The sequence below is a fragment of the Stylophora pistillata genome, chromosome 3 (assembly GCF_964205215.1).
Source record: "Stylophora pistillata chromosome 3, jaStyPist1.2, whole genome shotgun sequence".
NCBI classification, from domain to species: Eukaryota; Metazoa; Cnidaria; class Anthozoa; order Scleractinia; family Pocilloporidae; genus Stylophora; species Stylophora pistillata.
Window position 1 is genome coordinate 22,545,658 of NC_142521.1, and position 12,468 is coordinate 22,558,125.

At 38.3% G+C, this 12,468-nt stretch overlaps 1 protein-coding gene across 1 annotated transcript; it reads right to left on the reverse strand.

Moving 5' to 3' along the window:
• Positions 1-1,712: 1,712 nt before the first annotated feature.
• On the reverse strand, positions 1,713-12,405 carry LOC111342941 (protein O-glucosyltransferase 2). Its single transcript, XM_022950066.2, has 10 exons — positions 12,123-12,405; positions 9,181-9,383; positions 8,739-8,944; positions 8,311-8,388; positions 5,654-5,820; positions 4,752-4,989; positions 4,089-4,298; positions 2,730-2,819; positions 2,259-2,366; positions 1,713-2,073 (listed from the first exon to the last, which is right to left on the reverse strand). The coding sequence occupies exons 1-10, from the start codon at positions 12,287-12,289 to the stop codon at positions 2,056-2,058; spliced, it is 1,485 nt and encodes a 494-aa protein (XP_022805801.2). The 5' UTR covers positions 12,290-12,405; the 3' UTR covers positions 1,713-2,055.
• Between the last annotated feature and the right edge of the window lie 63 nt (positions 12,406-12,468).

Here is a 12,468-nt window from a genome sequence, read left to right on the forward strand (position 1 = left end):
GTTATCCCCAACAAAATATTTCGTCTTTGTCTAATTTGTATGAAAGTATGGAATGCCCCATGAATAACTTTGATCCTGCATGGGAAAATCGAGAATCAGTGAACATCGTAGTTTTAAATCAAAATGCAGCGTTTGTGCATGCCCTGGTACTTGTAGTCAAGACGGAGGGCACAGTTATCCAAGTTCGGACAGACCTAGGCTGGTGCTGCCATTTTTTTTAACTAAACAAGTTTGACCAAAGAATTGAAGTTTGAAATAGTGAGTGTGGCGTGACGATCCGTATTGAGGGAAATCCCCTTAGACGATTTTGGGAATGGTCTCAGAAATTCCTAGATAGTATTTCTCAAAACTTCAAGATTTTCTCTTTATGAGGTAAGGCCTCGCTGTTCAGTGCAGCTGAATGAATTTTGACAAATCAAATCTGGCCGTTTCAAAGTTATGACGACGTTAAGTTTGCTCTTGATTCTTCAGTTTCTACGTGAAACTATTTACAGAAAGACTGTATCTTTCTCTGGCGAATTTTATAGCTTTATACAGAGTTACATGTTCATACATGAGCGGTTTTCCATTTAAATAGTTTGAGGATACCTCTTCAACCTAATTTTTGATTGTGTATCCCTTCACATTCCAGTTGAATGTTAGTCAACTCATAATCCAATTGTGTTTTTAAGATCCTTTGACTACGTCACTTGCGGGGGTAAGTGTTAATTAAAACATAAGTTCGTCTGCTAGAGAGTTTGTGTAAAACACACCGTGATTATTTAAGATTTCACGGCCTATTGGGATTCGGTACACAACTCATTTACTTTCTTCTCCTTGTCTATGCCAAATCTTTCTTATCTCGGCTACATTTGATGTCTTGCAAAGGTCCTTCGACTGTATTCCTTGTAGTTATGTTATCTCTTTAATGTTTGCTCAGGAAACGATCCTCGTAGAATTTGAATTGGACCAAAAACCATTAGCATTGATTGATTTAATCTTGTCATGCCCGCCTGTTTAACCATACCGGCGATCGATTTGCTATAAAGTAACCATACTGTTTATAAGCCCTTTCGTCATTTCTAATGGAGTAAGTAAGGTTTCCTTTCGTTGATTTTCTTCCCTAGTAACTGAACTTGTAGCTACCGGGTAATTTATTTCAGTTGACATATTCCCTTAGCCCTTTGCCTCAGATGTGAACCGTGAAAATGTGCTAGCACAGATCCCTTTGAAAGAGGAGTTGTCAATTCTTGTTGAATTAACTGGTAGTAAGGTCTCCAGACAGCGCAGCTTCGCTTTGTATTCTACCCATCTCGAATAGGATTCTTCTCGCTTGTTAACTATGCGTGAAACGCGAGAGAAGATCTAATCTGTTCTGGAACCTGTTTGAATGTATCTCTCACAGATTGTTGTTGCGCACCAAATTAAGGAGCCGCTGTGCGCAGTGGCAACAGTAGGCACCGACCTCAACTTTAGCGAAAATGAGGGCGTGTGTGGGAGTTGAATCCAGTCGGTACAGTGCTCTACCATATGTGCTAACAAGCCACCTGGGAGATGGTCATTTTGTTGGTTCATCATAAACCCGTGAGTGATGAGTAAACGACTGTGAATACATGAATATCATACATTCGAGCTGCCGATTATTATATAAAGATGAGATTGTTCGTTGTCTTAGCAGTAGCGAAAAGGAAGTAACAGCACCCTGGAGTAAGGCTTTGTACCACTACACTGGATATTTTAAGCTTTTTTATTTTCAAACGCGCAATAGTAAGGAGAATTTTCCTTTCCAGGCCGTCTCTGACAAATGTTATATTAAGTTTTCTGATGTTTATAAAATATTCCGAAAATGATTCGCTTCAAAATCTGCTCTTCACAAAACAGCTTTGTACAAAACTCTCATTTTAAGAAAGACTATAAGAAAGTCGTTGTAAAAGAAGTTCGTGAAGCGAAACTGTGAAAGCAGCTTTTTTTCAATTGGGGCGTGTCCCAACCATTACACCAAACAGCGAAGCTTGTGTGTGCTGGCCGGCTGTCAAACGGAACTTGGCAAGCTTTTGTTTTACAGCAAAATGAGGTTTAGAGTTCGTCACGGAGCTGGAAAAAAAGGAAAGCATTTGTTAACCGATAAGACAAATATTGCCCTTAAATTTTTTTTGCCATCGAATGTCAGTTTGCACAGATTTCTCGGAACTGAAAAACAAGCTCAAATATCTGTTTATAAGAGCTCGAAATGGTTATGTAAGTGAAACAACCTGCATATGGTGATAACAGTGACTAACCTCTTTGTTTTTAATACAGTTGCATTTGGAATCTCTATCACTTGGTTGCTTTATGTGTTCCATATCTGAATGTTTCGTCGGCTTGGTAGTCTGGCGCTTAGCATACTCCTAGATATAAAAAAGAAAAAAAGAAACCTTGTTCGATTTTTCTTATGTTTCGTCCCTTTTATACCACACAATTAAGAACGTGAAGAAAACAACCCATCGACTAACGACCGGAATGAACTTCTTACAACAGTTAAAGATTTAGTTAGTTGGACTCTGAATGGAATCCGGGTGGGTGGCTACAGCCGATCAGACAATTCAAGTCCTGATGAAGGAAATCGATTGAAAGCAAGCTAGTTGAGGCACTGGAGAAATTCCAACTCACACAGCTATTAGCTAGTACGGTGTGAAATTTTACAGATCCGTGTAAACAAATTGATGATATATGGAAAGCAGCGCCAATGAAGAAGAAGAGATCAAACTCGCCTGGAAAAGAATATAGTGATAACAGAAGATTTGATCAGCAAGCAGGTTATCTCTCGTGTATAATTGAGCGTTCTTTATTATCTCCTTGACCTAGTGATAGAAATGTATTGTACATATCAGTCTCTTGAATGCTGTTTTTACTGGTGTTGAAATAACCACTAAAAATACCAAGTATATCCATTATTAGTGTAAACTAGAATAGTGGACAGCGTTGAAGGCGCGCTCTGATTACTTACTCAAATTCCGAATATCCCTTGCTATTCACTTCCGAGCAACTCGCGCGGGATTTGCGCGCCCGAAAATATTATAGTTGCTGCAGGAATATATAAGTTGTAATAATCTTTTGGCTAAAAAACAGAATACAGGGCCACTTTTAACCATCCAGCGAATGAGCCGGCTCGTTTGCAGTTTGGTAAATATACAGCGCTAGTTGTTAATTACAATAAAATTCGCACAAACCTCTAACTATTCCTTCATAAAATAATGGCTACTTAAAGGCTAGTTAACAACTATTCACCGAAGTGGAGGTGGTTACTGGTGGAATTTACCGAGCCGCGAAGCGGCGAGGTAAATATCAACCGCTAACCACCGACACTGAGGTGAATAGTTGTTTTAGTATATACTAAAACAGTGAGATAATATACACCACCAAAAATTGATTTGAGTGATTTCGTCGCTTGTCACGGATGCAAACCGGGACGCTGTTTTTTCCCCGAGTTGCTCGGAGGTACATGGCAAAGGATATTCGGACTTTGACTAGCCAATCAGAGCGCGCCTTGAGCGCTATCCACTGTTTTAATATATAATAATTAACAATTATTCCACGAGCGCGCGTTGGATATGAGATGATAGATAGCCAACGAGGCGCGTAGCGCTGAGTTGGCTAGATTCATCTCATATCCAACAAGAGCGAGTGGAATAATTGTTTTATTAAAAACGTTAAATTAAGTTATTAAATTTTATTAAATTTTTAGCTCCCTTTTAATTTTAAGCTGACACGTACGCTTGCCATATTTGTAGATTATGGTATATCGGCTGATATACCATAACGGCTAAGCCAATAAAAAGTCTTGAATTGCATTATCCAATGATCTAGTTTTTAATAATATACGTTATTCACTGGGACAACAACGCCTGATCATCGGTAAACCTGATTTACCCTTTCCCTGCCGCGATCTATTTCGAAATTCTCCCTTCCTCCTTGATCATTTATGGGAGTAAAACAGTCTACCGATTTGTTCAAAATTTCTCATACAAGGTGATGCAAGGCTTCTTTCAATTCAATAACTCTTGGTAAACTTTCATCTTTTTTTCTTTCTGCTGACCATCTTGTTACTCAGCTCCTGAGCTGTATTTTACCTTTTCATCATTGTCCATAGCCCACTTTAACTTTTCTTCCAAGTCACTCAGATCTCTTTTGAAAGGTACATAATGTGTCCAAGGTTGAAGGTCATCATAGAAGTGCTCGTAATACGGTGATTGTTGCTTTAATACCAAAGAATCTCCAGCCAACAGGTATGGCAAGCGATATGCCGCCACAGTTCCATCAATGTTAATTTGGTACTTCCACTAGAAATAAAATGGACAGAGAATGGGTGTGAGGTGTGAAGACATACTTACAAAAAGATACCCCACAAGCTACAGTGCCAGCCCTCCCTACAGCCTCCACACCCAACCCCACAAGATACAGTGCCACCCCTTCCTACAGCCTCCACACCCCACTCCACCCCACCCCACAAGATACAGTGCCACCCCTCCCTACAGCCTCCACTCCAGCCCATCCTAATCCTGGACCTCTTGCTAATCTATTAAACATCATAGACTTGGCAGGAATTTAATCTGTAAGAAAACTGTAAAAGTAAGAATTAAGCACTGATGAAAGCTACCATGAAGGAGATTTTTAACAATAACTCTTAAGAGGCAGTCAAAAAGAAAGATTAAATTAACAAGACTTGACTTTTGAGCAAGGTATCACCAGACTTTCTCTTTGTGGAGTAATTCAGCTGCTGGAGGAGAGCTTACCTTGAAGAAATCAAAGAATGAGATGTGTTTGGCTTTAGGACCATATTTTTTTTCATCATATTTAAAGAAAAAGAAGTTTGTAAGTGCAGCATCGTATAGCTCAGGCTTTTTTCTTGCCATTACGACCAAGTTAAGTCTTTCTTCTCTACTGTCACGGCCACGCCAGAGTGCTTTCTTTATCTTGTCTGGCCATTTTGGACTTTCAGTGGCCTGCACAGACAACATATCCAGGGAAACTCTGGAATTCAAACAGAAGCATTCTCATGGAAGGTGCACAGTTTAGTCTATGTTAACTATAAGGAAACACTGATGAAAAAGTAGTGACAGCTTAAAATCTATCAACTAATTAGATCTCCTTTAGAAAGTCTGAGATGAGCTTGCCAGGATCATGATACAACTAGTGTAGTAAACTGTAAGAAACTGCAATTGAGTTAAACTTTCACGGAGTATGAGTTGAGATGTTGTGCGTGTCAGTCACCCTCTGGATGATTCGTCAAAATTTAAGCTTTGAATGGGACTATTACTTCATACATTGTGTTCTTAGGGAAAACAATTTATTTCCACAGTGCTACCCTGCTTCCAATCAGAGAATTCTCAAGGTGCTTCATGTATGAGAAGTCTTCAGCTAAATTGTTGATGGCCTGTCATATTTTTGATTCAGACATGATTACCATGGTTACTCTACACAATTCACTAATTTCTTCAATTGAAAACCCTGGAATTTAGATGGATGTTTATAAATTAACAGAGAAGCTTGGTTGAATATTGGTCTGGTAATTGGTGAATCCTAATCACTTCAGAGAGCTATGGGCCACTAGAATAATATGACTAGAATAATAATGCCTCTGAGATAAGGATATCTTGCCACTACAGCATCCAACATAATAATTTAGAGACCATACCTTCCCATTGTCTCCAGTGTGGACTCTGTTAGATCATACGTTGGCATGATAATGTCCAATGTATCATCTGAACCACACCAGGATAATATGGGAATAGGTCTTGTGTTACGTTTCACAAGGGGCCAGTCACCAAGATTGACAAAAAACTCCATGTCAGGCAGAAGCACCTATCAACAAAGGATAAAGAAAATCCTGACTTTAATGATGCAGAAATAAATTAAAAGGGTGATCTTCTGGAGATTTCAATAAAAGCCAATGACCGACACAGAGTGCACAGTAAGTAACTGGGTTATTTCAGAGATTAGTAATTCAATGACATATTTCATGTGAGATGCAAATGTGAAAATTCTTGGGGGATGTCTTTGTATATTCTCTCACTGGTTACCAAGTTCACTTTGTTCTTTAATTTTCAATTTTTGATTATGTTATCTAAATTGCTATATTAAAGAGTGGTTTAAGATGGCAAATCAAAATGCTTTCTTGATGAACAATAATCTTGGATAGACCTGAAAAAAGGGTTATTCTAATTTGTTCATGGATGGCGTGGCTATGGGATCCTCTCTCGGTCCCTTACTAGCTACTACGTACATGTCCCACATCGAAGAAAACCTTGAGCAAGAGGGTAAACTCCAACCTTTCTACTGAACATATGTTGATGACATGCTCACCATTATGCTGAATATGGCAACATCTAACTTCCTAGACATGCTTAACAAGATATTCCTCTGTAGAATTCATGATGGAAACTGAATGCAATCACCTCAAATAGAGACAAAGGTGTACGTAAAAACCCACTACTTCAAGTGTACTCTTGTACTATCAGAGTCACGTTGAAAATCAGTACAAAAAGGGTCTACTAAGAACTATGCTTGATTGAGCATATTGTTTGTCTTCATCTTAGTCACATTTTTTCAATGAATGTGAACGTTTGAGGACAGTATTCTCAAAAGTTTCATTGACTCAAAGGCTTGTGACTAGCAGCAGCTTTTGTCACCATCAAAAGCGACAGATGACACGGTTCGGGTAATTTTTCCATTTAGAGACCAAGTCTCAGCAAATACAGTGAGAAAACAACTAACTATGGCAGGCTGTTTGTAGCAATACTCAATAATTCTTTCATTCAACTGCAATTCAACCGTTCAGTTCAACCCCAATTCAACCACTCAACACCCCCATTCAAGAATCCATTCAAATATTTAACCCCAATTCAACTATTCAACCCCAATTCAACTATCCAACCCCAATTTAACTATCCAATTTTGTATTACAAAGACCCTGCATTTAGCCAAAAGAATTGCTTACTTGTTAACGAGAATTTTCCAGCAGAGAAGGCTTAACGACCGTTAGAATCTATTTAAGCTACGAAATGCAGTAGACATAAATTATTTATTGACAGAACCCAAGAGTCATTTCCTGTACAGAACGTGTTCTTTGTTACTCTGTCACGCAATCCTAACTATAAATCAAAGGTGGCTAGCACTCGAATTGTGCCTGCTGTTCCAGAATAATATGTCTGGTAAGGTTACCCATGGAAACCCTTGAGAATATCAACACCAAATTGGCTCGCATAGCGAAACAGAACAGAAAAGACGGGCCAGTAGTACTGGCAGTATAATAATGGGAAGAAACATGTGAAGTATAGTGTATTGTAAGCATTGTTGCTGTTTAATGTGTGTTTAACTTGTAATTTCTACGGTTTTCTGTTTACAGGGTCTTTGTTTCCATACTACGAAAACGAAGACCAGGTCTTAGGTCTTAGGTCTTTCGTTTTCGAGGGTCTTCGTTTCGTAACACCTGTCTTGGGACGTCTTTTATGTAATTGTGCCAGGTTACTCAGTCCTGCAACCATTGGGTCTGAATGTGGGATTGAATGTTTGAATTGGGGTTGAATAGTTGAATTGGGGTTGAATAGTTGAATTGGGGTTGAATAGATTCTTGAATGGTGTTGAATGGTTAAATTGGGTTTGAATTAAACGGTTGAATTGTAGTTGAACTGTTGAATGAAAGACTTATTGAATATTGCTATAAACAGCCTGCCATAACTAACTGGGATCTGAGTCTAAAAGTACACACCACCATCAGCACCCTGTGTTTGAGCCATTGAGCCATAAAATTCAGCAAGAACCAAATGTGAAAGAAACACAGCCACCAATTGTAAATCAGCAGTGTGTTGTTTATAGTTTTCAATGTGACCTGGGTGATGCAGGTTATATAGGTTACACATGCAGACATTTAATATACAATATGTAAAAGTGTATAAACAATCCTCTGCCATTGCCAAATACCACAAGGACACGTACATGGGACAATGCCTCAGGACCTGCTTGAGTGTTTCAAAGTCCTCAAAAAATGCAGAAACAAACTGTCTGTTTAGTGTATGAAATGATTTTTATAAGAGTTTTAAAGCCAAATTTCAATGTGCAATCAGACTCCATTCATGCAAATGTATTTTTCATAATCCTTGCACCCTTTTATGTTCATTCTTCGCACCAGAATCACTTTAAATGGTGTAATTTGCATGATCTGATATATTTTGCCTTGATAATGGAGTCATGACAACTCTGAAATGTTGGATTTTATTGTTTTTTTTTTACAGTTTTACATTTAAAGAAGTCTCTTTTGATACAAATATTCTAATTTGTTCATATCATTTTTACCTTCCTGGCAAGAGACAAAAGTATGTTATCCATAAACATTGAAAATCCCACATGTTGTCCATAAGTTTTCCGATAGACCTAAAAAGAAAAAGTTATTTTAACAAATGCTATTTAATAAATGCCTATGTTTCAAATTAGAAAAAAAAAAAATGACACAGGAGGTACCAGTATAGCAGGGGGGGGGAGAGATTTATAATCAGAGGGATTTCTTTGTTCACAGGTGAATGGGCCTAAAACTAAGGGGGGGCCTATAAGTGGCAGTTTATAATATTAACATAACATGGTTCTTACACCTGTACCTGCTGAGGAGGTTTTTTTCCATAGTAAGTCAAACACGAGTTTGTGCTTGTACACAACATTTTCTAGTGTGACATGGATAATTAAATTAACTACCTTTTCTACTTTTATCTGGAGGTGTTGTGAATTACCTGATTGCTGATGACAGAATAATGGCACAAAGCATGATGCTTTCCAAACCGTTGAACAGCTTCCTTAAACAATTCTTTTAAGTTGACTTTATCAAATGGTATCAGATCTTTTTGGATTTGTGGGTACATCGGTGAACAGTTCATGGCTTCTAACCAGGCCTTCTCAATTGATTCTGGGCAGTAACAAGTCTCATGGTAAACTCCTCCTGTGGATTATAAATCAATAAATTGATTGATAAGAATCACTCTCATGATGACAAATACCACAATTAAAGGACAAATGTATACTTAAGTAGAAATTGTAATAATTAATATTACATTTTTGGTAGAGGGCTTTTATCATACTAATTTAATGTATTGTTTGGACTTTTTTGGGTTTTTTTGTTTGTTTCTACCTTTTTTCAACCAGTAGTCAGAGTAAAAAGAAATTACATTTCCTTACCCTCTAATTTATAGGGCGAGTTAGCAACACTCTTGCCCTTGTGTGTAATTTCAATAGTAAGGTCTGGATAAGATGCAAACAGTCTATAGCGAACAATGAATGAACCATCTTTTCTGTCCAACTTTTGAAGCCATGCTCTTACACGTCCAGATGAGCTTGTGATTTTTACATCAAAGGCATCTTGACCTGGAGAATCTGTAAGACTGACACAAAGAGATGATAATCACATGAAAAGTATAAGAATCTGAATATATCAACAAAGTTGAAATGGTAAATTGGCCACCATTACAGTTATAAAGGCTGACATTTAGAGCGTTAGCCCTTCGTCGGAGCGAATAGAGGAATTGTGGGTTGTGTGTGCTTTTGAAGGCAGAAAAAGGAGCTACGTGATTGGTGGGAACATGGCAATGAGAAAAACAAGAATAAATAAGTGGAATGAAAAGCATTCGTTGATACCTGTGGGGTTTAGACTGCTGGTTTGAAAGATGAGCTATTGTTCAAGAGTTCTCTGGCTTTCCATGCTACCGAAGTGTAAAGAAAGACTGCAGCTTGCCAGGTGTTGCTTAGATTGGTTAGGTAAATTAAAATGTCTAGCGACTGGTTTTGATGTGTCCTTGTTATTCCTCTCCACATCGCGAAGGTGTTCTCGGAATCGGCCGCATAGTCTTTCGCCTGTTTCGCTGATGTAAATCTTTTTGCAATAAGTGCAAATTATGATATAGATTACATTGGCGGAGGTGCACGTGAAGTGAACGGTGATCTTAATGGATCGTTTGGGTCCCGATATTTTCTCAATGTTGTGAATGAAAGGAAACGATTTGCATCGTGCATGAGCACATTTAAAAGTGCCTGGTTGGTCATTAGTCTGAAAAGAACTTCTGACCAAAGATTGCCTATGTTTTTGTCGCGTTTGAATGAAATGAGCGGACGCTGCGAAAAGATAGTGCTAGTCTCTGGATTGTTTTGAAGTAATTTAAAGTTTTTAAGAATGATGGATTTAACTGAGTGGTTGTGAGGGTGAAACGTGAGAGTGAATGGAATGCGGTCGGAATCTTCCTTTTGTGACCTTTGTAGTGCTGAATGTTGATCAATAAGTTGGGCGCGGTGGTAACCCGCTTAAACGACAGAATCAGGGTAACCACGTTTATCGAAAAACTGGCACATTGACTCTGATTTGTGGTGGAAATCAGAGTCATCACTACATAAAGGACAAAGTCTTAGAAACTGAGAAAAAGGATTGGAATTCTTAACGTGAGATGGATGCGAAGACAAATACAACAAGTAATTATGCGAGTCTGTAGGTTTGTAAAACACACTAGTGCATAAACCGTTGCCTTCAATTATTACTTGTTGTATTCGTCTTTGACAAATACAACAAAAAGATTTACATCGGCGAAACAGGCAAAAGACTATGTGACTGATTCCGAGAACACCTTCGCGACATAGAGAGGAATGACAAGGACACATCGAAACCATTCGCTAGACATTTTAATTTACCTAACCATTCTAAGCCACACATAGCAATCTGCGGTCTTTCCTTACACTTAGATAGCACGGAAAGCCAGAAAACTCTTGAACAAAAGCTCATCTTCCAAACCGGCAGTCTAAACCCCACAGGTATCCACAAACACTTTTCATTCCACTAATTTAATCGTGTTTTTCTCGTTGCCATGTTCCCTCCAATCACGTAGCTCCTTTTTCTGCCTTTAAAAGCACACAAAACCCACAATTCCACTATTCGCTCCGACGAAGGGTTAATGCTCGAAACGTCAGCTTTTATAACCGTAACGGTGGCCAATTTACCATTTCAACTTTGTTGATATATTCAAATTATTTCGTTACCCCCACCAATGCAGCCCCAAACAGTTTCTTTAGAAACTATCAGCCTTTATTCACATGAAAAGTATAGCTGAGAGAATTTTCAAACGAGGTGTTTGAAAAGGATGAGATTGAAAAGGCAAAAAAACTACCAAAAACTATCCCCAGGTCAAAGAAATGAAGTTGTTTCGGTGCAAGAATTTAGAGGGGCAGTTTTAAAATCCCCAAGATAATTCTTATAACCCAACACCTAGTAACAATTAGAATTTCTGGCTAACCACAGCAGAAGGTAATTAGAAGTCTCACTACTTCTTTTGGGAAAGATACTATGCTACCCCCAATATTTTTTTTTTTCAGGCTTCCACCTTAACTTAATCCAAGAGGCTAGATAGAGGCTTTGTTCTAGTTAAGGGAGTCTTCATTTGGTATGTGAGTATTTGTACTCCAGGGTAGAGGTTAAGAGCATTGGGAGAGTGAAGTATTTTTCCAGAGGACAAATATGCCAAATCCACATACTGTTGGCTAAATTCCTAGATAAATTGGAATTATGATATTTTTCTAAGGAGGGATTGGCAAATTTCATTTTCATTCAAAAACGAGTACGAGTAATTGGGTTTTCTGTTGAAGTATGACACCAGTGTATTTTTGCTGGTTATTTTTCTTTTTTCATTACAAAATACATTAACACCATTTCAACAGTTCCAGTTTGTGATTTCATTATTTCAAAGGTTAATGGCATTTACACAATGATCCACTCACAACTAAAGAATGGATCTCTAGTTTCCAAATCTTAATACATCAACCTCTAGTTTCCAAATTTTAATATATCAACCGCCATCCATGTCTACAGTTTCAAAACTGAAGTATGTACCGGTTTCATTTTTTTTGGAATCATTGTTTTAAAAACTCCATGCGGGTCTCGCACCATTACGCCTGGGTGGGGGTATGGAAAAAATATTCGAACTCCCATATCACACTCAATTATTTTAGCGCGCGTCAAAAAAGGTATTTTGATAGTCATCAATAGCGGTGATGAGAAATTTCTGAGTTATCCTCTTTTTTTCCTTCAGTAGGTGATGAAGTTCATAACTTCTAATTTACGCTAAATAATGCTAAGATCTTACTTGTTGCTGCCTTTGTCCACACTCTGAATGAAAAAGTATCTCGCCGGCAGAGTTACCCTACTGTCCAGTCCTGGACCCCAAACAAGGGAATTCTTCTCGCTAACGTCTACTGCTCTGCTGAAATAAACGCTTAAAGATAAGATTACGCAGAAGAAGTAAGATTTCATGATTAGATGAGAGCGGTGAACAGGTGATAAAGAAACCAAACGGTTGAATCACACAGTAAACAGCTGCATTCTGTGAATTCTGCACACAGTGACAGCTGAACTAACCTTGAGCCTTAGGTTGGGCTTCTCGGTCAGCGTTTTGGTCGCTGAGGATACAAAATTTACCATATATGTAATGA